Source organism: Branchiostoma belcheri, unplaced genomic scaffold, assembly GCF_001625305.1.
Source record: "Branchiostoma belcheri isolate BF01 breed outbred unplaced genomic scaffold, Haploidv18h27 scaffold46, whole genome shotgun sequence".
Taxonomy (NCBI): Eukaryota; Metazoa; Chordata; class Leptocardii; order Amphioxiformes; family Branchiostomatidae; genus Branchiostoma; species Branchiostoma belcheri.
In genome coordinates, this window is record NW_017804087.1 from 2,330,121 (window position 1) to 2,357,790 (window position 27,670).

Sequence of the window (27,670 nt, forward strand, 5' to 3'; positions counted from 1 at the left end):
CGGCGAGAATGACACGTCAGCCATTACGCATGCGTGAAAAGTGTTTTAAAAGTTCCGGGGTTCGGACCAAGTGCCGGTGTTTTGGTGTACAAAAGTGGATTTCTTCCCTCTGGGTGAGTATTCCGACCTGTTTTCCTCAGTATTTGTGAAAATAGATTATTATCTCTTAGCCCTATTCGTAGCTCGCTCATTAGCTAGCGGGAAGTCGGAGAAATACCGACGGTTTCATCGCGTTTCGTGGCGCCGGTCAGATCGCGTGTGCACGATCAAATCAGACGACAAAATCTTGCTCAGCCGGCTGAACATGTCCGTTTCAAACACAGACGTGGAAAATCAATTTCTCTCAATGCCAATGTTTAAACAGGCTAGTACTTGATAAGAACATAATATTTACTCCTTTTAGTGTGTATTTTTATCCACCAAGTGGTCTCAGAGGGCGCATTTTTGCTGGATATTGTGTAAGTTTGTTGACACTCCCACCGTGAAAAATTCGTCTGCAAATAAAGTTGTCAAAACTCGGAGGTAAATTCCTCAGTCTGGCGTTCCGTGTACTTTATCTATCATTCCCGTACCATGATTTCACTGCCTCGGTGACTCTATCGTCCTTTGCTTTTTGCAGATTTATTGGCTTCATAGATATTCGTCCCAAAAATCAATTAAGGACGCTCATTTTATTGACAACAAAATTAATACCGTAATTTGTTCTGGTACAGGAGCGTCATTCATAACCTGTCTACGTGGTAATTAGTCTACGGAAAATTTACTTGTGATCAAGGAAATAAATTTTTCACGAGATAAGCTGGCAAAGTGATATAACGGGACGCCAAGAAAGTAGGTCACCCTTGAAGGCAGGGTGCATAAAATATGTGTGTGCTATTTTAAAACACACATCGACCACTAATAATATTTGACCGTTATTGCCCATCTGATTTTTCAAGAAAAAGCCATTAGAATCTGATTAAAAGGTCTAGATAAGACAATACAAAATGACTTCCTCATATTCATAGTATTAACTGCATGTAGTGTGTAGAAAGATCTATTCACTCAGCACCTATGGCATGCCAAAGGTACAACACATAACAATTTATTTCTCCTGGAAATCTCTAGAGGGGGAAACATATTGTTCTATTCTTGTCTGTGGTCAATGGCCAAGAACGCATTCCCAGTAAGACAGCCCCGGTGAGAGTCGGTATTGAATATGATCATGCTGCTGTGGTATCGAAAGGTGAATTCACGGATAAAGATCGAATTCGCTGTTGCAAACTTCAAGGCCAAGCAATTATGATCGTCTTAATTTTGTAATCTTGACTTTAAGATTGCCATATTACTTGTATCTTCTTCTCTAATATTGATGAATGCATATAAAAGCACCCAGTAGCAGACGACATCTGCATCTTTATCATGGAAATTACTATCAAAACACATAAAATAGAGAGTGGCAGTTTATTGCCTCTGATCCTGCTAATGCATAGAATATGATCGTTTTATGCCCAGTTTATGATGCTGCATCACATTTCAGTGCCCCCATTTAGGATGTCAATTTACAGTCTATTTTTTTCCAATGACAAACAGTGGAAATGGCCAGCTGTAAATAAAGATGTATTCACCTGAGTGAGAATAGGACGTTTACATGTAATTTGATGCCACGTATACAGGGATTAACCTCAAATTATATGTCAGTCTGTCAGAAATGGGGCCTGTCAGCCTTCAGGATAAATGGAAGGTAAAGACTCGTAAATCTCGTATTCCTTTTTTAGTCCTGCAGAATATTTCATGAAAAGGAATAGCTGAGGCTACACAATATTTTCATGAATTGGGTGATCACAAATTTTATGGTCTCTGCACATTTGACTCATTTTGAGCAAAAAGAAAACTGTTGCGGTTGGTTGCTTGAGTAAACGGAAACAAAACATTTCATACTTGGCGTAACACAATTTAAGCTTTGTTTTTCAGGTATGCTGTGGCAGCTGGTTCTACATACAATACAGCTTGTCACACTTGATGAATCTTCAACACACTGTTTCATACCGTAGTACTATCCAATAAAGGGGCTCATGGTCATGCATACTGTAATTCACTTTGTCTTCACGGTAGGAAAATTTCATGTTCATGGTGGTGGCAAATGAAAGGAGGGGTGGGGTCCAATTTTATACATGATTTGATAAGAGCAATGTCAAGTTCACGGTATAGAAATGACAGTGAAAACAATGAACATGAAAGTACATTGTACCATCATGAAGAAAATCAGGAATTATGGTATGCTGTCTTGTTTGTGGGCATTCCATAGCCCTATAGTCTATAGATGTGTCAGACAAATTTACATGTATATTGGAAGCCATCTTCAAGGTGTGATAATGATTATCCGAATGTTATTTTTCTTTGTCCTCTCCAGGAAGATAAGACACTGCAGTTTTTAGCATGGAAATTGCCATCCTGGACCAGTCTCTGAAGAGAATACTGCTGACCATTGCCTGCTGTTTGATACTGCTGTCCATCGTCAATTCTGAGGAAGATTATTACGAACTTTTGGGGGTGGAGAGAGATGCAACCAACAAGGAGATCAGGAGGGCTTTCAAGAAGTTAGCATTGGAGCAACATCCTGACAAAAATCAGGTATACTACTCATCAATCAGTGTGTCATGGATTTGTAATCTCCAAGCATATCCAAGGCGGCATATTGGAAGTTGTCTCTGGTGACTGGATAATGCCTGGCCAATTTGATACTGTCTTTGCGGCCGTAGGATCTGCTTGGAGATTAATGGATTTGTATGTAGCCTAGATGTCAGACCCTAGAGCGACATGATACTCCCTTCGGCTAGGGAAAGTCACAAGCCCCAATCCCAGTGTTAGCACCTTGGGGTCTAATTTATCTCTTGCGTGCGATAGATAATTTGAAGAAGAGTGCCAACTCCAAGAGCAGGGTGTTTTTGGCGCCGTAAAAGAGTCAAGAGGATCTGTAAAAAAGCACTCTCTTCATTCCAGTTACATTATTTGTAGTATTTGTGTGTGTAGAAAGCACCAATATTTCTTTTATTTTCTCTCCACTAGTACTGTCTTACCCTATAACCTATGCAAATCTTGTACAAGAACTCCTGGCTATTCCAAAAAAGCATCATGTTATGACTTTTGACATCCTTTGACTGTGCACAGAACATCTTTAAAAGACTCCTATATATGCCGATGACCTTGGTATTTTAGTTGTATGTAAAGGGCAAGATGGTAAAACATTTCATTGCACTGTGTCTTCCTGAATTTGTATTCCAGTCGTCTGAACAGTAAAAGCTGACATTGAGATTACGGCGTTTCGTAAGACGTGATTTAGTGTTTTAAGTGGCACACCCGACGTGATTTGCCGTGAGAATATACGAGCTACTTTGGCAGAGTGAACGTTGGGATCTTTGCCTGGCACTCGGCTTGAAATGTCCCATTCCTGTCTCTAGGCTATTCTCTATCTAGTATGAATAATTGCTTAGCCCGGGCTGTACCATGTGATTCCTACTACATGTATGTCTCCCCGAATGCAAGTTACAAATGGCTCATCAGATTGCAAGAGCATGAATTTCGCTGACTGTGATTTAGTTATTTGTTTAAAAATTGTAATGTAAGGGACATGACATATCAACAAGGTGCAAAATACATACCTGCACTGGTTCAGGTAAACATTGAATTCTTGCACCAGACAAATTTTACCTGAACATATTGAACTGTTCAAAAACTATCATATTAATGATTATTTCTATATACTTCATACTATTACACAATGTAAGTGGTAACTCACAGTCATTGCAACAAATAGAAATCCACAGACACCTACATGAACCCAGTACATGGACCTGTGCAGGTAAGGCATACATTTTGTGGACATATCAGCAGTATTCTGGGATATATTTATATAACTGCTAACTATCTTGTCAGTGTTATAAGTTACATTGGGGATAACAAGATGCAATAGCTACATTGAATACAGATGTGTTCATGATAAAAGACTAGATTCCTGTACAGTGCTGTAAATCATGCGCTCGTCTCACGTTTCATATTCCCCACAGGTTTTATGGCTTCTGGCAGAGGAGTAGATGTACTTTGATTGGGCCATCTATAACAGTTTTATTTCTGCTACGTGTCACTTTTCACAATTTCAGGACAGTACAGCTTAAGTTAAGGAATAGTACTACACTGAAAATCACATTAAGTAGTGGTTTGATCAATCTAGGTCTTTACATTTTACATTTCCAAAGTTTGATGAATCTGGAGGTAGGGCTATAGGATCAGTCTATTGGTGTTGCTAGCTTCAAATCTTGTTAAGATATACATACATGTCATATACTTACTTACAGTCTCTTTGGGTTTAAGTTCAGTGACCTGAAAAAGCCCCATTCTGGTTCAAAGCCATTTCACTAGTCAGTCTAACTGCTTTGTAGACTGTTAATGCACAAATTTCCCAAGTGACAAAGAAGTCATCTCAGCTAACATTACTCAATAAAATGGTAATTGCAGTTCATGTAGATTAATCTCATGATACACAGTTGTAGCTAAAATAAAAAAAACACAACATCAGTCAGATACGTTGATGAAGGTCGAACTTCTCTAAGACATCCAGGTAAGGCCATGTTGATTTGATTATATGGATGACATCCCCGCGCGCATGAATTTTCGGCCGTTTCCAAAAAAAAAAGTTTTCAACCATACTGTAAATCGTACAAAACAGTTGCAAAATGAGCAAAAATATACCGTAAGTTACAAAAAAATAAATAAAAACTATACCAATGTCGCAGAATGCCAAAATCAAACGAAAAAAGACGAAATTGTAAAGAAATGAACTTGAAGACTAGATAATTCGCCAAACCATATTCTGTCCCATTTGTTCAACCCTCATGACCACGTAGATTTTATAATGAAAACAACTTTTTTTTTTTTTGCAAAACTTTTTTTTTATTCGCACGCGCGCATCAGTTTTGGGGTTCCCGGAGGATGTCATCCATATAATCAAATCAACATGGCCTAATGAGATACACAACAGAATTGTTACTCAAGCAATTGGATAGATTTTGAAAACTGTCAGATGTTTCAAGTAGCATCCACTAAGTACAGTAACTAATGGAATCTGTAGTTGAACAGTTTTATCAGAATGATAAAATTGTTTTTGCTGCTGATTTACCCTTTCTCATTCGACCAGAAATATCACATTATCAGTACATGCATGTTGGATGAACCGACAAAGAATTAGGCCTGCTGCTATGGTGTCCATGTTAACACTTCACAGAACAGCCCTGGCCTCAACAAGTCCCAGCAAGATTGAGTTGGAACCAGTCCAGATTCCCTGGTCTGTTAGTGGCTGATACTGACAGGGATTTCTACCTAGAGGGATGGTTTTAGTTCCGTGATCTTTGTTGACTTTTTGTCTTTGTTTTTAGGGCTACCTACTATCACTCTTAGTCTTACTACTGGCCTGAAGGGCAGAATTTTTGGCAGTATTCTACATGTACATTTGTTTGAGTAGATTGTAAAAAACTCATGAAGATTCAGAACGTCAAAGTGCTGCAATATAAATGGCTTACGGCATTGCCTTGGCTGACTTTTCTCAGATCCCTATCTTTGGCAATTTGCAGAAATGTTATACTGCAGTTGCTCCCTTATCTATCCCACAGAAGTATTGTATAGAAATACATTATGTATATACCGTATCTGCAACTAGTCAGACGCAGACAGCAAAGATCCAGATTTACTGGGCAGGTTGCTTTAGAAGCACAATAGAATTCAATTTCATGTACATGTATGTGGCCTATGGTAAATGGCAAAGGTAAAGGTAAAGGTAGTCCTGAAGCTAGCTTTTTGGGGGTCAAGGGGGCAGTGGGTTGTTAGTCCACTGTGTCTAGGGCAGGGTGTTGGAAGGCGGAGCTCATCATCCCTTTCCTTCCACCTCCCCAGCTGAATTTTTCTATTTTTCTCTCCCTGTCATCAGAAATGTTTTCTCTTTTATTTTCTTACCTGATCTTTAATACAAATTGTCATGGATAGATTGTACTGAACAAAAACAATTGTATACAGATTTTAGGTCAGTTCTTTTCAATGTACTGCCATTTTGTATATTCAGGTCACATCTCTAATAGCCCTGTGCGTATCAACAATGTAGTAGTCAGTATGGACCGCCCATGTGGGATACTCTTGTTGTCTGCCAAGCTATACACAGATAGAATCAACACACACACACACTACATATATCTGACAGCCTGTACAACAGATATCCCTTCCTCCAAGATTGAACGGTGGGATCGGCCAGGGTTTCCCAGGATGGATCCTTTGAGCCGCTTTAAGCCCAGAACTCAGGGTATCGGTTTGTGACCCTTATTACACATTTGTTGGGCCAGGCCCCATTGCAGTAAACTGCTGGAATTGCCTGCTGTCAGATGTGATGTATTCTGCCATGAATAGGTCTGCCGCGGTCCCAGAGCTGCCATTGACTCCTGGTCCTGTTGCTGTTTGAGAGCGTGAGGTGGTGGTTATAATAGCGAGTCCCAATCTCTGGGTGTAGCAGGAAGTGCAGGAGGTGCTTTCAGGAAGGACTGAGTTATTACGTACAAACACGAGCAGAAAGCTAACCAAGAATTTGGAACTAACTGCAAGAACAAACTTCTTGTCTACTAGACTTTTTTGTAGGCTTATTACCGGTACATGCTGTTTTCTGACTATATGTTTTCAGAAAATCGGACACAATCAGAAAATGATAATACAATCAAAAAAGAGCACAATCATTAAGATTAGTGCCCAAAAAGTCCAACTAAGAAGGTACATACTGGTAATAATGACTTTCTCATCATCAAAAGCATTCCTGAACGATGAGGAAAGTGTAATTCTCTCCCCTTTTTTTCAAAATGTTGACTTTTAAAACTGTTATCAAACTTCCTGTATATATTGATGTAGTATATTACAGCAAACATGATATTGCATGAATATTACAGCATATATATATTGATATATTGGCCCTGTTGATGATGCCTTCATTCAGAATGATTTTCCTGATGGACTATCTAATGATACTGTTCCGGCATAGTAAAAGGTTATTTATCATTTTCACCATACACAGGAAATGAATGTCAATGATGTAGTATATCCTGTCTGCAATATAATAACATATCAGACACATTGGCACTACACCAATATTTTATGGATTCAAACGTGCTTCAAAAGTTGCCAATAAGAAATTATTTCATACTGGTAATGAATAAGATGATCATAAAAACTGTACATCATACATTTTATAGTTACTCGAAATATGACATCAATGCAGATTATGACCTGCTAAATCAAATGTTTTAGAAGTTGACTACACATATTTTTATGATTATCATAACTGGGTTTATCAAAACTGAAACATGACAAAAACTTGGTACAATATGTTACAAATTTCACCAACAAGCAGTGTCTAGATTTTAGAAATCGCCCTGATATAAATGTGCATTATTCATTGACAAGCAAAAGCTTTTTACCTTCTTGACACTTTGCATGCAAATGGAGGTGGACCGGTCAATACAGGAGGCAGAAAAATCTTTAACACAGTCATCAAGGCTCTGATGAGTTTGCAGTCATTTCCGCAAGTTCTGCCACATAATAGTGATACATATCCTTTTACTTGTCTGAGGGTCAGAGATGAAGTTGAACTATACTGTCTACATTGGAAATTGAAATAGCCATTGTCAAACCAAGTACTTGATGATTTATGTCTTTGTCTCTACAATTCCTCTCACTTTATAGCAGGTCGATTTCAGGCTCGTATATCATTCCATAAACGACAAGTTTGCGGATCATTGGATGAAGGAACTACCAACTGATGATGGTCTCCCATTTCGAAGGCCACGACCATTTGACTGAGCCGTTTTACAAATTGCTAAGCGAAACTTCCAGGCTTAACGTGTCAGATGAGAGCTTGAGGCCGTTCTCAGCAAAATTGAAAGCTGCAAATTGTGGTCTTAGATGACTATCAGATGAAGGGAAGTCCTTGGACTGAAGATAAATTGTTGGAATTGAAAGTCCGGAGAAGAGATTGTCAGTCACTCTCTCCTGTTGCTAGTCATCTAGAATTCTTAACGTTATCTTTAGTCTGTGTCTCATCAACGAAGTAGTAACACGTTTTTCAGTGACGACTTCCCAACCATGCATGACTGATGCCAAAGTAATTTGACTGCCTTCGTGGTGGAACTTCCTAACGTATTAACCACACGAGCGGAATATCAAGAAAGCCCAGGACAATTTTAAGTGAAAATGTTGTGTATCCCAACTGGTTCCACATGATTGAAACAGATTACACTTGCCGTTTGGAGTCTTTTCAAACCGTTGGAGATGCCTGACGTCAATCCAAGCGGAAATGATATATGACTGCCAATTTTGCTGTGATAAGTCACGGATTATCTCGGAAGAGACTCTAAGGAGTCTTGGTTATTACTTCCTAATGCCTACGGCTGAAGGAATTTGACGATATATTTTTCCAGCAGAAAGTTTATCATGTGGTAAAAGTTGTGAAGAAATTTTTTTTTAATTCCTGAATTTAGTATTGGATAAACTTTATTGCACAGCAATTACATGTATAAGAGGTACAACATACAACTACTGCAAACATATGAGACCTTAAAAAAACACTAGTATGTAGTAATGTGAAAGATGTGTGATATGCCATTTAGGGTACCACAATATTTACTTCATTTACACACTTAAAACTCTTTCTATACCTGGATGATGATAGTGACAGTGCATGTGGCAGTGCTTGAGAAGAAATGTGTAATGACAAGCAATTTTTCCAAGAAAAAGTTATGGTATATGAGAACTGACACAGAATTTCGGGGTCTCAAGTTGATGTCATCCATGAAATCAACTTCTTGTTACAAATTGCAGTTGTAACAAGATGTGAAATGTCACGGATTGACACTGGTGACTTCAATCTGAACATCATGAGCAGCTGTTAGGAATGTCAGCTCTCATATGTTCCGGAAATGTGAAAGGTTACACCCTAGACCCAACAGTGTCTTTGGGATGGTTTGACCCAGGCTAGGGAGCCACAAAGTTTGAGAAGTCGGTTTATGTAGTGGATATTCATCATTTAGGTTTTGTAGAAGGAAATCTGAAACTTGACAATGATGTGATAAACTAATTATATTTCTAGAAAGACAGAACAAAAAGTCAGCGTATGAACAGTTCCGTGCCATACAGTACCCTGTACTAAGTTTTTGTACACTGTAAACTGAAATTAGATAGCTCAACGATTTTCTATGTCATCAGAAAATACTATGATATACTTTGAATCACAAATTTGTGTTCTTTATGTTGTAACCGCATCCATATGCTTTCAACAAATCAGCTGTATCATCTTAAAGCTTTCAAAATTAAAACAAGTTGAAAGTTAAGTTGACCTGATATCTTTGTTGTTAGCATGATCCTTTCATACATGTACCTTAGACTCTCCGTCTACTAAGGATCATATTTTTAATGTATGATTCCAGGCTTTGGGATCATGCTTCAATGTGCATGTAATAGAGGCCTAAGTACCCGTAAGAGACTTTCCCCATATTCTTACATATGCATGTACCAGTATCTCAGAGAAACAAGACTGACAATTTACCTATCAGATGTACACTGTAGTCAGCTAGTCTGGTAGATGCATCACTCTTTTGTATGCCCTGACTTTTACATGACTTTGTACTTGTACTGACTCCTAGAGGTTAGTGTATAAAGCTTGATAAATAGACCATGGCACGCTGCTCTGGTTAAATGGTCCATGGTACAGCCAGCACATCTGAACACATCAGGGGGGAAGTACTAGAGAATATACTGTCCTGGTGGTTTTACGAAGGTGCCTTGAACTTGCATTTGAACCTTACCCTGTATTACCATTTCTTCCACGTTCCTGTAGCGCTTTGAAATGTAGCGTGTGACACTCTATATGCGTGAAAGGCACTACAATGTCTTATCCTGATTAGCTCATGCTTTTAAAGCTGTAAAACCCTTCTAACGCCGGTAGTAAACTTTCTTTTAGGGTGCTGTGAAACGCGAGAATTGTCAGATATATGGCCTGCAGCAGTGCAAATTTATCCCTTTGAAAAAGGGCAGATAACAGCATTTGCATTTTAGTGGTTCCAAATCACTGACACTCTTTCTTCCCCCAAGTAGACTTAAAAAATTGAAAATCAAAATATAAAGATTGACAAATCATGACAAATTGAAGTGCAACTTTAAATCAAGATTCATAAGAGTTATGCCAATACTTATGTAGGGATGTCAGAATTGTCCTGTTTGTTTGTTTGTTTGTTTGTTTGTTTGTTTGTTTGTTTGAGTCTTGTTTATTCATGACAAACTCAAAACATCCAGCTAGTCCCTTTTGATTGAGGTCATTAGCAATGGGTTAAGATTCAGACAACTATCATGAATCCAAGCCTGACATACACAATATACATGTAATATATCTCAATGATACTGAGTAGTCTACCAGCTGTTACCACTACCCACTGCTATACTCCTATGGCCACAGGTTGTATGAGGCTACTCAGCAGGATGTAGCTGTGTTTGCTGTATTGATTTGTGAAGACTTGGGCAGGATGTAGCTTGCTGTACAAACAACGTGTTTGTCAATGTACAGCTTTTCCTACAGCTCAGCCATGTCAAGAGTCGTTCTACAGTCTGGGTGTTCTGACTAAAATAATTGTATGGTTCTAAGTGGTAAATGTGCATATTTTGGCACATTGGTGACACCAAATCCGTATGTGTGTCCTCATCAGTGTTTGGACACAGTATCAACGATTAGCCGAAAGGCCTGGTGGGTGTCACTCCACTGTACAGGGAAGGAAGTGGTGTAAAGTGCCTTTCCCAAGGGCGCAACATCAAGCATGTCAGGGATTTGAAGCCGTTACCTCTTGGTTCCAAACGCTCTGACCGTTATGCCACACAATGCTGCTTACTCAGACTAATGTCTGTATGTTTAGCCTTGCTCCACATGAGGTGCCACATTGTATCATGATACCAGGGTGTATAGCTTCCATCTACTTTGAGCTGAAAGTGTGAGGTTTCTTACACACTAATGCTACACCCACACACTAGATGCATCACACAGTCACTTTACAGGTAGGCCAAGGAAAAAAACCTTATTCATGTAAATCCAGCAATATATCATCCTGCTTGTGTAATTTCTCTAGTTAAGTCTGTTATCTAATTGTCAGTTAGATGATGAATACCTAAGTTACTTTCATGTGACAAGTAAAGACACCATAATCCATATGTTAATTTATAATTTAATCATTGCAGTCATGTGTATGATGCATAATGTTATGAAAACATTTGGCATTATTACCATGATGGCTATATGCATGTACATGTACATGTATAACAAGTCTTATATCATGCCATATCTGATGTCATGCATGATTATTGATTGTGTGACATTTAAAATGCTATTTCAGGTATGAGGAAAAACAGGTAAGGGAAAAATACTGACTCACAAAATCAAATTCCCACGTATAGTGGTTTCCTATCACATATATTTGTCTTGAGCCTGAGGAAGCTATTCATTGTTCTTGTATAGTCCCTCCCTGTTGGATACATCATAAGTCATGTTTCTAAAGGTGTGCAAAAGGGCAGTATTCCCTTTAGGGCACCACTCTTGCAGACATTGATTTATTACCACATGCAGTATGTTTAGAGCAGGACTCGAAAATATTCTAACTTTTTACATGTGTAAAACATGCCTGCACCAGACTAATTCTACTTGATCATCGTATCTTGTTGTGCCAATACTGCAACCAGTTCATCAAGGAGCCTGCATCAAGACACAGTTTACACTTATGGAGAATGTGTCCCAGAGTTTGCAATTCTACCCGACTGTTCAATACTACTATATATCACCACATGTAGGCTGTCCTTGGTGCTGATTTCTTGGTGGTTGTGTCAGGAGCTTTTCATGGTGCTGATAAGGTAACACACTCAATCCCTTGGCATTTCTAGTCCATTACAAATAAAGGAGAGTAAAAATCAACTTTCTATCTTTTTGATGAGTTCTGACATTTTTTAAAATCTGGATATAAAGAAACGCATGAAATTGGCACAGATATCCTGTTGGGATGTTTGAAAGGTGTTCCTTTTTGTTCAATAAGTACCCTCCCAGTTTGTAAGCTGGTTTAACCCATGGAAAGGTGCCAACAGCACAAAAAAGTATTTTACGGGACCTTTACTTCGAGCCTAGTATGCCCTAGAATACATTATGCTTCTTTACAGCACTGATGTCCACCCCCATAAAGATAGGATAGATGCACACGCAGAGCCACAAAGATGCAAATCTCGACACAGGTATGTAAAACGGGATGTCTCAAAGTATCACTGCAAGGAGCTTCCGTTTCATGTTCCAGGATGGAATGGTGAAGGTCAGACACCGTGTCTCCCTACCATAACTGTGCAGGAACATCATTTATCATTTAAGATAAGTACCCACGTTCAAAAGGCAGTGCCTCTGAACTTGGCTGGCTTGTAATTACAGCTAGAGACAAAAGGTATGGAGGAGATAAATTGGCAACAGTCAACCTATGAAACCATCCAATGCCAAGGTCTTTAAACTCTAACGATCAGGGCCCCACCATTCTAACTAATCCCACTCAGAATCACCTATAACCTTGACTTGATATGCCCATAAATTTGCCATGTTGGCAGTTATGTCGTATTTTTAGCTCTTCTGCCAGATGGTCTTTAAGCTTTAATGGTCAGAACTCACTGAACCAATAGAGATTCATTGTTACAAGAAAGGAGTTTATTCTGTAGTTTTTCTATGAGATTATGGGCAGGTTTGGAAAGGGATGTCATAAAGTTACTAGTATAATTAAATCTCTGTTAACTGAGCTACTCTGAAGTAGTAAAAAGTGAGATCTATAATAACAAGATAAAAGTCTATTTTTTATTGTGTCAATAAATCCTGTTGAGCTTTTGAATCTTAATTAAATCTAAAGAACTCCAGGAGAAACGTGAGATACTTTTATAGCCAGAAGCCACAAAAGTTCGATTTGGTCACAAAACAGGGAGGTGTGCATTAACGCAGGCTATTCATGAATACAAAACTGTATAAATTGTTACTTACTTTGGCAACCTCTGATGCAATTCTATAAAAATTGGCTGTCTTCCATGGCAGAAAATAACACTCACTTCTGGGCTTAATGTCCCTTTAAAAGACCCTATTTCTAACAACTCAGTTTGTGACTGCTGCATTTGTGCATAACTTGCCATAGCTCACAAAACCTGGAACTTAATGTATAGTATTACTTATCATGCACAGTCCATATCCCTCCAGCGTTATGGGAATACTATAGACCACAGCTGGGCGATGATATAAACTCTATATAAGGACTACGAGTTATGTATCCTAGGCTTTTTTGTTTAACTTACTTCCTAGGAAAGATTTGTATTCAAGATATTCAACAAGAAGAAATTAGATAACAAGTAGACCCACATTGTATACCTTTAACCCAGTCCTGTTTTGATTTATCCAAAAGTAAAGATCGGATTGCTAAGATTGTAACATTTCCATTGGCCCAGTATACAATGATTGTACCATGGGTGCACAATCCTTGTGTTAATCTACAGTTACACTGCACACATGGCAATTGCTTTTACTGTCTCTCCAATTGCCTACTGAATTACCAATGGCCAAGACTGCTTTCAAAGTGTCCAAACGGTTGCCAACACCATTGAACTCCTTACCTTAAACTGTTTGAAACGTAACAGTTACGATCATCCCTTAAATAGGAAATTGGAGAATGAGTAAGCTGTGGAAGTATGTGAGTGGATGCTTACTAAGTACTTTGCCAATCATCTCAAATCTTTCCCAACCGCGCTATCTCAAATTGATCTACACAAAGCTATTCAACATACAAATGAATTGGCAAGAGCAGCAGTAAAAGCTAACTGAACAGAAGATGGCTTGTACATTTTGATAGGCTTGAAGAGTTACCACAGGCCATTGCAGGGGATACAAAGGGCAAGGAGCGAACACCACAGGTCAGCATATTTAGATTCAGCTGTAGTCAGAGGTCAGTTGCCCAGGATGTAAGCTTCAGGCCTAGGAAGAAATGTTGTTTTTCCTGTTTTCTGACCGACCCTAGAAAAAACTGCCTTTTTTTGTTTGAACCCCTTCAAGGGACATATATTTTTTAAGCTGATCAACCATTTCTAACTCCATGATCTGAAACGTTGTACAATCAGTTTTCCAACATTGACATTGAAAACAGAAGTTTGCTCATTTACTTTGATAAACTGTATTGTATAAGTTGGGTCACTAGAGATTGCCAAAGTCTAATAAAAAAAAAGAAGAAAAAAAGATAATCCCTACCTACCGACCCTAATTTTTTCAAGACTGAAACAGGAAACACAGTCAACATTTTTTTCCTAGTCCTCAGCATGTCTAAGCTTCATCCTGTCTGGAATTAAAAGTCTACTACAGTAAGTACTAGCATACAGAAGGAGCATTAGACCTTGTCTGTAGCCGTGCCCTAACCTGTCCTGACTGTCTGCTGATTTATTGAAGGTGTTCGGGGTACGACCGCTCTCCGCTCTGCATTGTAAATAAGTCAGACAAAGGGAAAGGTTGTTAGGATTCTTGGCCTGAACTTGGCTGGCAGCTTTCAGTTTGACATGAGAGAGGTCATTGATTGTGTTAACCTTTTAGCTAAGGGGTTCAAAAAGCTTTTTGTAAGTCTTGGACATCTTCTGTTGGAAGTAATCTATTGCTGCTGTCAAAGGTTTTCTTAGTTAGATATCTGTGAAAAATCTTTCATTCATTGTTGCTGTGATCGGTAAAGGTCAAGCAAGGAACAATTCTTCTGTTGTCTTGGATGTTTCCCATATTATTAATATTAATGATACATGTATTTGATTGCATTTGGAAGGCCCTGATTCATGCATATTGTTTGATATGCTTTTATGTTTTTAGAATGTTGATTTTTTTTCTTTAGGTACTCATGAATTTAATTTTAAAACCAGTAAATGTGCCAAGTTCTAGTCTACGAGCTTCATTTACATTTAGGTTAAACTTTCCAGCTTACTTCTGATTGAAGTGCAATTATATTGTTAATGAAATATTGATTGTGTGGTAAGTGTATCCTGTGGTTCACCACCCACCTGTCTTTAAAGTAAGGCTTACCAATGCATACTCCATCAGGGCTGGAAATTTATTTTTGGGGAAAAGATGCACGGGTTCAATTAGCTAAAACAGTTATGACAGAAACAGAAACAATTTTGGGTGCACAACGTAAGATACATGTATAGTAAAAATACTAAGTAAAATGTCAACAAACCGTACAGCCTCTCTTCAGACCTTGCAACTGAAATTCTATAGCCAAGTTTGAAATCTCAAAAAAAGTCATACAACAAGCTAAGGTTCTATTATTTTTCTGACAGTAAAATGCCAAGATTACTAGTGTACAGTCATTTAGTACCTTTACAGACATACATACATCTACACAAATGTTTAGGTGCACTCAGGTGCACCCACAGTTGCAATTAGTTGCACAGCTCCAATTTCAGGTGCACTAAAGTGCATATGCACCCATGCCAGTATCTTGACCCCTATCCAAGATTTGAAAACTGCCTTCTACTAGTTAGACTTAGAGGATAATTTTGTTTGAAAATCTTCAGGCCCACACCTACTCCCCCTGACTTTGTACTGACCTTACAGGCTTGTGGAGAGTGTCGCTGGCCTCAAAGTTTTAATAGGTGTTATCTTCAAGGCAAAAATCAATCGGAAGGTCTTCTATTCTGAACTGTAAGTATCAGCGGTACGGAAGACAGCTTATTTTCTGTCTAGACGGCGTTTTCTTGTCCATTTATTCCCATTCTGTGACAGTTAAGGAGGGAAGATCGATGGGAGGGAGGATTATGCCTGCTTCTTGGAGAAAGGGAAAAGGATCAAGTTGTAAAGTGGGTGAACATCATGCCTTGTCACAACGTCGCTTTTACTGTATCTTGATGTTTCTTTTGTTGAATCTTGAATCCCAGTTGAAATCTTTGAAAGGTGTAGCTTTGATTGAATATGGACTCAGTATTTCATATCACAATATATTTCACTCTAACTTTTGACTGGTGAGACATGGAGGAAACCTGACGAGGAAAAAGGCAAGGTGTTAAAGAAGATGCCGTTATACATGACATGTACATGGTAAAAAGAAGTAATAACAGCTCAAATATTGTACAAAAGATATTGATGTTGAAGTCTTGAATATTTGCAAGCAAGATTTGGCTGACTAAACTTGATGCCCTTGCAACCCTTTTCATTTTATCTAAAAAAAAAAAGCAAAATGACAAGAACTTCAGGACAGAGTTATGTGTGTTACTATGTATTTATTTATTTAATACGCTATTACTTATGTATGTAACATGATTTCATGATTGTACATGTATATATATCCTGTGTAAAAGTTTATCTTTCCGGTAACAGTTGATTGTGTGTGTGAGATGCATTTCATACCTTTCTGCTCTATGCTTTTGTGGTTCAGATGGATTTGCCAAAGCCATTGGGACAGACAGTTCTGGGTCTCACAATGGATTTGTCAATATTAATCTGTGGGAACTTCCAGCGATTCAGATGCAGTCGTATGGAAATATTGAGTTGTCTCTAGAGAATTAGTGGCCTTGTCAATGCAGGCCAGGCATAACTATCACTCAGGCCTGCATATGGAGACTGCACGTTATTGAATTCTACTTGCAATGTTATCTCTTGTTAAAAGACTTAATTCTGCTTTTTCAAAATATTGTTGTGCAATTTCTATGACTTTTTTAAAAGTAAAAATGGCACATTTATTTCATTTCAGACTGAATTGGTTTGTAGATTTGCTTTTGTGATTTGAACTATCCAGTCTTTCCTGTACATTAAGTTTCAAAAGCTCTAGAGCCAGCATTCATTATACGTAAGACAGTCCATATACATGTACATGTAACACTCTAGCAGCTGCTATGTACATGACGTATATTCCCATCCAGTGCATTGAATTTAAATCGGGCCACACTTTGTCTAGATCTATTTACCCTTCTTTACTCCTATTCTCTGGCAAAAAAATCAATTATAGAAGTTAACGAGTTTCAACGACCTTGTGACGAGAAAACAAATTACTTTATAATTGCACAAGTCGAAAGGTACAACATGGGAAATTTGGTGGACCATTTTCTATTCATGCTTATTAGTACATGTATGCTAGACATACTGTCTTCCTATAGCCTGGATGCCAGACCCTAGCGCAATTCAGTACTCTCACATGCCGGGGATCAACTGAGGTTTGTGGAAAAATTTTCTTGGGGGCATGTTCGTCATGGAGCCAAGGATCTAGCCCATGCAGATACTGGCCCTGGCAACAGTCTGGCACCCAGACTAACCTTGGAGCCAAGGAGCTAGGCTGTATACTGACCCTGGCAATAGTCTGGCACCCAGGCTAGCCCTGGAGCCGAGAAGCTAGCCTATATACTGGCCCTGGCACCAATTCTAACCTTGGAGCCAAGGAGCTAGCCTGTATATACTGGCCCTGGCAGCAGCCTGGCACCCAGGCCAGGTTTCCTACAGATGATCCCAGTGATATGCCATTTGAAAATAGGGATTACTCCATGATCCAGCCTGCCAAGTAAAGTTGCGTGACCTGGAGCCATTTGGAGATGGAGAAAGGGTGCTACTGGTAATGGAATTGTAGATGACAGTTTCCAATCTGCTATCAGTACCTGGGAATTGTCATGGGGGCACAGAGTAGATTGTAGGCTTTTCAATATGGGAGGTGGGAGATATGTCAGATGTCTGGAGGGCTATGGGGATAGAATTTTCTAGCAGAGTTTGGAAGTGAATTTGGAAACTTACCGGTACTACATATCCGGTTGTTAATGATCTGTTACCTTCAAGTATAGTTTAGAACTTTTGTTTTTTGGTGTGTATGTTTGTATGTTTGAGTGTGTTTCAGTACTTTTTCCACATGCTTGGCATTTTGAAGATGCAGACAGGATGTTACTATAAATTATAATAGGTCAAAGGTCCACAAAAGATCCTAGAAAGGGTTATCTCATTTCCTATCTTCAATTACCCACTATCTGTGTGGCCTTATATGTGACTGTGCCTCAGTAAATGCATAGACAAAATCAGTGAGAAATTCATACTTATTCATCATTATCCACTGTCCAAACATCTGCAGATGTATGAAAATGTCCTACAGCTGGATTCAGTCTTTCTTCATCATAGATAGTATGGTTGAATAAAATAATTCAGAAATTCACAGAAAGTAGTCCTTTTTTTTTCTTGCACTGAAATGATGTATAGGACCTTGGAGTTTTTCTATTAGATTGTCAATATGGAGTGTTCTTGGGCACAAATGAGCTAATACATTATCTTCATGGAGATTTATACCCTATAGTCAAAGGGTAATGGACATTTTACTGTTCCTACCCTTGAAGTTCAATGATGAATCACACAGGAGTTCTAATGACTACTAATTTTAAACTTCTAAGGAGGGGTTTTAGAAGTACAGACTTCATTATCAGGTGAGCATCAGTCATTTGTAGTCTACATGGATCTTTTTTCAGGATAGTGATGCACCAATCTCTTATTATAGAGAAGTCTACATCTTTTTTTTCAGCTTGTGGTGACATTTGAAACTTAGAGTAGTACTACTACATTTGTTATCAGATTTTTGCTTCGCCTGCACTTTTATAGGTAAAAGATGAATGTATCCTCATTACTGTGCATCTTGAAAGCGATTTGAAGTGCTCGCTAAAAGATGTTGCGTCTGAAAACCTGATTGCGGTTCTGGCCTTTTGCCCAGACACTGCCGGATGACCCCCTATTCTTCTCCGAACAGACTGTCAGATACGTTCAGGACAAGTGCTTTACAAGCATCACTGACAAGTCAGATAACCTTTGCAAACATGTAACTTATGTTGTATCTAGATATTGAATATCATGGCTGATGCTCTTTAGTCAATGATGCTTTGATATGAGTTGAATATCATTAGAAATGCCTAGGCAGAGCTTGGGAAAGAAATAACGGTCAAACAATCATACATGTAGAACAAGCTGCACCTATTTCCTGTAAGAATTTGGTTGGAAGTAAAATATCTATTTTGCTTTTATTATTGTTTATCATTTGATGTCAGTCCTTACCCTATGTAATAAGTCAGGAAACTTCTTTATACAGAGCTGTACGCAAGTAAAATTAGTCCATTATAGGTGAATTTGAGCTGAAAAAACCTAGATCATAAATATAGTTCAGCAACACACTGTCTTCATCAAAGTATTCTGGTTACACATGGACAGACAGCTGGGACATAAACAGGAAAGTAGGAGAAAATCAATAAATGATCCAACATGGTAACATTAACGCTCTATGACTCACACTTATGATATTGAAAATTAATATGGGAGAAAACTTCCTAAGTGATTCATACTCTCCAATGTGCTTAGCTAGCCCAACAAGGAGTATGGATCGTGGACCATGTGGATTAGTGGTGCTGTAGACCGTGGGCTGGGCATTATTGCTTGGGGAGGTTGGCTTCCCACTCCTGCTGTTGGTAGTGATTGATCTGAACGGCAGAGGCGAAGCCTTGGAAAAAAATGTTGCGTTTCCTGTTGCCCGACCAACCCTAGAAAAAAACGCAGACCCTACCCTTTTTTGGTTAGACCCCTTCAAGGGACATGAATTTTTCGAGCTTTCTAGCTTCATGATCTGACACCAGAGTGATGAAATGTTGTACAATAAGTCTTCCAACATTGACATTGAAATATTAGTGTCTTCATGCAAATTTTACTTTGTTAAACTGTATTGTATTCTTTGGACCACAGGTTGGATCACTAGAGATTGCCAAAGTCAAATAAAATATTGGTAAAGAAAGAAACTTTGAAACCTCAGCCTTCTCGACCTTGTTGAAAAGCGGCCGTTTTGGCTGAACAAGCATTTGAGAGTAAAAAACGGTATTCATTCATTAAAAAAAAAGATAATCCCTACCTACCGACCCTATTTTTTTTCAAGACTGAAACATGAAACACAACATTTTTTCCAATGCCTTGTGATTGATCAGAGCGGCAGAGGTGAAGGTCTGCCAGGGCTGGCATTTGGCAGTGGCTGTGTGACGGCACTGCCCGCCTGCCCTGACCTCACACATTGATTTTGTGGTAACCACAGGAAAATCTGCTGCCAGCTCACACCGCAACAGCCTCACCGTGCCAACAGATACATGTTTTACACCGACGGCGCCGTATAAAGATGAATTAAGACCTTTAGAAAGTGCTCAGATTATATATTGAAGGTTTATGGAGCTCATAAATTGTTTTAGGTTTACATGTATGTAATACGTCGTAAATTGTTAGCATAATCATCTTTACTGGAAAGCTGTATGTACTTCGAAAATAGAAGTCATTATCGGAAGTTATATAGTGCTTTCGGACCATGAGCATTTTTGAGCAATTATAGTACAGTGTAAGTTCAAATCATTTAAATGTGAATTTAAATCAGAATGGGTAGCAATGTCTCATGCGCCACAATTTCCATTATTAGAATGTGTAGCAATGTCTAGTATGCCATGAATTCCATTATTAGAATGTCTAGCAGTATCTAGTGTGCCATGATTTCTTGATTTATCCATGTGAAGTCACTGCCAAGTTTAGAGGTCGATTCTATTGCCTCCATTTTTACCATGTGAAGGGAGATCATGATTGGGGTCAGTTCATTATAAAACTAGGCACTATTCATAGTCAGGCCTGATACATATCTATTGACAACATGGTGACAGTGGCAGTAGGAGGGAATTTATAACGATTGATGGTATAGCAGTGCAAGATTCAGCACCATGGACAGTCCCTATAACCATACTTACCTCCTTTACACATTTTCCTTCTGCAATGGTAAACATACATGTAGTAGAAGAATAGTTTAGGAAGTTGTTATCTGCCTACATGGCCCAGTTGTCTACACATGGCTATTTAAGACTATTGATAAATTGTTGGTGCCACATCATGCGGGAAGCAGCTGCCTGGTTTGAGACAGTGTTGCACTCAGAAACATGGCTTCAGGACAGGCTATTAGTGATGTACTATTTATACTGGCAAACTATCCTCTTTGGTTGTGGTCTGCACATTTATCTACATAAACACCATACAGATAATCTTTAGAAGCAAAGCCAAGACTCAGAAAAGAACCTGAAAAGTTTTGGCTTTACAGTTGATAAAGTTTATCAAATTTACACGAAAAGACCATGCATGTGGCAAATAGCCATACTGTCTTTTGCACGTAGTACTTTTAAATTAGTCTTTAGATTAGAAGGATACTGGCTAACTCTGTTATCTATAGTGGTTCAATGAGGGTCAGACTTAAGATTGATACGCTGCCATACAAGTTCATGGCTACCATTACCTATGAGCCCTCTCTTAACAACCAGGATGCCTGATATATGGAGGGACTGCCGTGGTCTTGTTACCACAGGGTTCCCAAAGTCTGGGAACTTTTGACTGATACTTTTCTACAAGGGCTCGGATTTTTTTCTACTTACCTGCAGTACTTGTTAGCATTGGGAATTATATGCAACAGACAAGTTTTATGTGCACTACTTACAGCATTTATCAAGACACCCTCTTAGTCTGATTACTTCGAATGGCCTGATCATATTGTCCATCTAAGACACTGGCCCTAAAACCATAGTTCTTAGAGACCAAAACTAATGTTGGTACTATAAATAATAATTCAAGGCAAAAACAAATGGGTCACAGCATTTATCAAGACACCCTCTTAGTCTGATTACTTGGAATAGCCTGATCATAATGTTTAATCTAAATCTATGACCCTGAAGTCTGACCTTGTTTTGCCACCACAAAATTACGTTGGATGCCTTTACTGTGTTGTAGGATGACCCAGATGCACACAGTAAGTTTGTGACCATCAACAAGGCGTATGAGGTACTGAAGGATGAAGAGTTAAGGAAGAAATACGACCTGTATGGAGAGGAGGGGCTGAAGGATGACTTCCATGGGGGAGGGCGATACGAGAGCTGGAGCTACTATAACCAGGAGTTTGGTGAGAACTGCACTGTTTTTCATATATGTTTTAAGTGTTGTTACATACAATGATGAAGTATGATGAAATGTAAATGGACAGTTTTTGTTGTAGTATGCTACAACCATATGTGTACCACATATTATGAAGTTTTCAACATTAAGAAGAATTTACTGTTAGTAGTGCCAGGCATTCAAAAGATGGTACTGAATTCAGTGCACATTCCTGTACAGTACACCATTCAGATTTCTATTTAGTACCAACTTACAACCAAAAGGATATTGAAAACTTCATGAAATAAAAGGTCAGCAAATTTATTTTTAGAACCATAGAACGTGTATCCATGCCTGAATAGCACCAGGAGTTTTTGAAACAGCAAGCACTAAGTGATTTATTTCAAAGTGCCAATTTGCTGTTCAGCCAGAAGGAAAGACAAGTCTTGTTTATTTCACACTCGAAGGGACAAACTGCTCATAGATCCTCATAGAACAATAAATAAAGATTGTGAAGATTCCGGAAATGGCACATAGGGGAGACAAACTAGGATAATGAGAAATAAAACCAGTGACGGTTGACGTAGAAAAGTAGGAGGCAGACCACAAACGTGGTAGTCTGGTTGTGAGTTGGCCTAACATCTTAATGCCCACAAAGCTGGTTCAAAGCCCTTTCATCCCACAAATGTACATCCATCAACACCTGCCAAGTGAGAAGTCACAGCCCCGTGATTCCTGTGTGAGAAGGAATGAGTGTTTGAAGACCACTCTGTCTTATCAGTTCATCTCACCATGACTGTTGCCGCATTATAGGGAAACCTAATGGCTGCATCGCGTGGGTTGGCTGACGTACATGTAGACTGGCCGGTTTGAATTGCAATTGGGATCTTCTAAGTATGAGATGGTGTGATAGAATGTACTAACTATATGGTCTGATGGTAATACAGTACTTGTGCATTTGAGATAAAGGAAGATTTCAAACTTCATTTCATACTAAAGTTTTTGTTATTCACTGAAAATGTCAGAAGCAGTCTTGCTCTATTTTCATCTATTACATTGTACCTATACTATTCACTGCAACTGCTTCTATGAATAAATCCATGTTAACAAAGCCACAAATAGTTTTCTAGACACATGTATTTTTCAATCCAAATATTTCACTGTGATAGAAAGTGTGGAAGGTCAAACAAAATATCAAATCTAGCCCAATTTATGCACCTTTCTCTCTACTGAAGTTGCCCTTTAGTATGAAATTTATATTGGTTACAAGTTAAGGCAGCAGGGACAAGGTTACAGCATTTTACAGTGTAGTTTGCTGCCCAGAGGTATAAAAGTTTTACCTTCACGACTCCTTGTTCATTCCGAATCAAGTACGGACATCCATCTTGCTTTGTAACTCTGATCTCGGTGTGGAAGATTTGATTATCCATCCCTGAGGGCTTCTCCACAATTCCCACTGGGACAGTAATGTGTCTGACCCAGGTCAGGGGCACATATATATCAATCCTGGGGTAAATATGTGAAACGGTGAAACCGCCACTGGTGCAATTTAGATGGATCATGCGGTAAGCGTATGGCCTATTAAATCTGTTCTTGGAATTTCTTGAGCACTACGGGAAAGTAGCTTTATTGTGAGGATAAGTGAGGACCATTGCACAGGCTGAAAGTATCAAAATTGAATGATTGAATGTAGTTTAAAACTGTATAAAAGGAAAAAAAAATTCTCCAGTGATTTAGTCTCACTTGAAACTTTCTTTGGAAAATACACATCTTTTTCACAGTAACAAAAATTTTAATCAGAAATTCTATGTAAATGGTGGTTACCATTACTAGTATACATAATACAGATAGTCAGTACAGTGTTCTTCCTAAAAAATGATACAGTGACGACAACAAAAGTTTATGTCCCCGACAACTCAATATCTCTATCAAGACTGCTTTACCTTTACCATGTAGTTTTATTACAGGAACAGTAAAAATGACTCGATTTTTCTCGATCCAACTCAGTTTTGCCCAGCCATGTGTAAAAAACAATGTCCTGGTCCTTGGTTCAATGATTGCCACCAGATGGACTCTAAAGCCAGGAAAAGGCACCATGGATTTTGACAATGTTCCAAAACCATTTAAGATTTTACTGTCCTCGTCTTTACTGCCCAGTCTATAACTCTAAGCAATTAGGTGTAAACTGTGCATCAGTTGTGCCATGAATATGGAATAGTGGTATAATTTCTTTAATTCATGAGTGATCAAGCAGCAAGTCATCAAGCAAAGTTCTGTTGAAATGTTTATCCAGTAAATATTAAAGTTGGAGGTATAGTGACCATAACTACAGTATGATTTGTAATGGTCTAGTGTTCACAGTGTTACTTCATCTACTGTGTAGTTGTACACCCTGATGTGCATCCTCTAACGTTACAGTCCTTTACTTAGATCTGAAGTTGGTTTCATGTTTAAGGAGAGTGAAGCCTTATGCCTTGAGCATACTAAAGATCCTCTGCCCAACTCAATATAAGTATAAATCCACAGAGATGTAATCTAGCATTTGGAAATACAACTTTGTGTGCCAATTTTTTTTTTATACTGGACTTGCACTTTACACCAGTTGGCACTAAACCAAGTCATATACAACTTGTATGGGATTAGGATTCAGAATATTGACTCAGGTTGCACCTTAAAAGTTTGTAAAGGGTGTTCTTTAATTATCTCCCTAGCTGCATGCTAGTCACATAAACATTTGATGCAGTGGAGTTTCTCCATCCATGACAGCAATAAGAAACAGTCTGGACAGTGAGCTTATGAAAGATTTCATAGAGTAGAGGAACTGTCATATATCAAAGTATGAAACTGTCAATATACCACTTCACAGTCTGATACCTGTCTTTTGTTAGTTTTAAGTGAACAAAAACTGTTATAGATATAAATGTTGTAAGTTTCAGGACATTAAATTCTGTCACAGCAATTTGGCAAAACCCATGAAAATTAACGATCAATGTTTAAAATTTAGCACCATAAAAATCAGTTATATAACAACCTGACAAGGGCAACAATTCATCCTAATTTGTGTGTGACAGACATTGCAGTGCCCTACATGCCTGTTATACAGTTGTAGGTGCCAGTCAGGCTAGCTCATTTATCCTACAGTAGACAACTTTATCTTCAGTCCAGACATGAGATTTATATTTGACAAGGTGCCTGTAACAGAAATAAATCATTACAGACTAATTAAGCAATGTTTCAACCAGCAGTAAACCTTTTGTGCAAGATGAAAATCTATAAATTAACATATCTTCTATTCAGAACATCAAGCCAAAATGGAAAAACTTTTCTGCCAAATAGTTTTTGCTTTTGCAACCTGCATATACCCAGTACATGGACCAGTGCAGGTTAGGTGCAGGTAGACATCAGAAATACCTGCACAGCCCCAATTTTACCTGCACTAACCTGCATATACCCAGTACATTGACCAGTGCAGGTTAGGTGCAGGTAGACATCAGAAATATCTGCACAGCCCCAATTTTACCTGCACTAACCTGCATATACCCAGTACATGGACCAGTGCAGGTTAGGTGCAGGTGGACATCAGAAATACCTGCACAGCCCCAATTTTACCTGCACTAACCTGCATATACAAGACCTGGAGTGTACTTGCCAAAGGGACGTTGGCTTCAGGCCAACAACATGTAAAATGGGACTTAACAGTTTTATAGTTGCGGTTACATTAAAAAGTCAGATAATCCCCTAAAGGCAGTAAAAGAAGCAGAGTTGATCCAAATGCCAACTTTGTTACACGATATCCACATTAACATTCAGTGTGCCGGCTTAGTCCCTGGGCAGCCGTAAAGATTGAAACCAGGCCTGTTCTGTAGTGTTGTCATGTATATTTTAAAGACCTTGCAGGATAAGTTGACTAATTGATCTCCCACCGTCCTAACTCTGTGTGAATAATGCAATAAAGACAGGACGGGAAATGTCCAGAGACTGCTGATGAGCAAGACAAGGCAATGTACAGCCTCATGGAAGCTGTCCAGGTTTTGAAAGCTGCCATAAAGTTTAGTGTCTTTATGAAGTAAGTTTTAATATTAATTCCCAACACAAGTAATTGAAGTTGAATTGAACCCAAATTTTTGACTGTACAACCCCAGTCCTTTTCAAGGAATGTCCTTGACTAAGACTGCTGGAGTTATACAGTAAAAAATTTGGGTGACTCCAATTTCTTGTGTTGGAAGTTACAGTTAAAACTTGCTTCACAATGACCTCTACCAACACAGATGAACTTTCAAGATAAAGTTAAGTGTCATGTTGCACAAACCTAATGTAAACCAGTATTCCATCTGTCCATGATTATAAAATTACACACAAACTCCACAAAATGAAATATGAACCAAAGTAAGATTCCCAAATCATCAGTAGTCTAGACTTGTTCAAAATGTGGTTCAAAACTTGGCCAAGGCTCAGCCCTAGTGATACCTCAATAAGATTCAATGACGTTATTTTGGCAAATTGCAAGCTGACATTGGATTAACCTTCATAAAAGTCTGGCTTATGACATTTTCGTGTGATTAAAATACCACAATGTATGATATAATATCATTAGTAAAGGTCTTCTTGTCAAATAACAGGCTCTATGGGCCACTTGCAATTATGATTAGAATGATATCACAAAACTAACCTCAGTGCATCTAAATTGCATGTGTCAATTTGAAAGAACACGTACATTGTATCTAGTAACCCAGTGAAGTTAGATTGCTTCTTGTGTGTGTGTGTGTGTGTGTGTGTGTGTGTGTAGAACTTGTTTTTGTATTATGTAATCAAAACTTTCTTGAAGAGTTAAGGTAACAACATTGTTACAAGATGGTACAAGTTTAGATTAAGATGTAGTCACTGATATTTTTGTTTAAATCCTGGATGTTAGGAGAGAAAATCCATCTATAACCATTTTTACAACAGTCATATTGTGTTATCCAAAATACATAGAAATGACATTGAACTTTTTTGTTTTGCATGCCTCACTTCCATTGTTTCACACACAGCAGTATTTCCATAAGAAACAATACATCTTGATTATGGAGCAATTGAATCTGTCTTGGCCTGTAGGGAGGCATTTCTGGTGAAAAACATTGATATGTGCTGCATGTTGGGAGGTCCAATTACTAGCACATTCCTAGAGGAAATAATCGGTACTGACTTTAGTGGAAAACACTGTCCTTGGGAATACATAGTGTGCAATATATAAGACTTCTACAGGATGCCACAGTTAATCATACTTAATGTTACATATACTTACCTGGTACTTAAATCAGGTTTGTTGGTAAAATCACAGACTATGGCATTAAATGTATCTGGAGGATACAGTAAAAAAACGTCTTTCTTGGGATATCAAGGCAAGATACTGCTTTAAATATTATATAAAAATTATGGTTTCCAAAAGCCTGTTATACATATACAACAGAAGTTCAACAGACGAAAAAAACTTAATCTTTTTTTTCCAGACGCAAAACTTTAGAGTCCACTTGAAATGTTATTGGAGTAGTCTGAATACCTGTGGCTACTTCTTCCTGGCTTCAATTGCTATACAAGATTTACATTTTTCATTTCTTGCATTATAGTGTACTAAGCTTGATTCCAGGTTTACAATTTAGTACTGATTTTTAC

At 38.4% G+C, this 27,670-nt stretch overlaps 1 protein-coding gene across 1 annotated transcript in view; it reads left to right on the forward strand.

The window, feature by feature from the left end:
- LOC109479041 (dnaJ homolog subfamily C member 10-like) overlaps positions 1-27,670 on the forward strand; it is a 65,472-nt gene continuing 37,802 nt past the window's right edge. The window contains 3 exon segments of the mRNA XM_019780887.1: positions 1-113; positions 2,393-2,613; positions 21,878-22,046. Of these exon segments, the coding sequence (XP_019636446.1) occupies positions 2,419-2,613; positions 21,878-22,046 (364 nt within the window). The 5' untranslated portion in view covers positions 1-113; positions 2,393-2,418.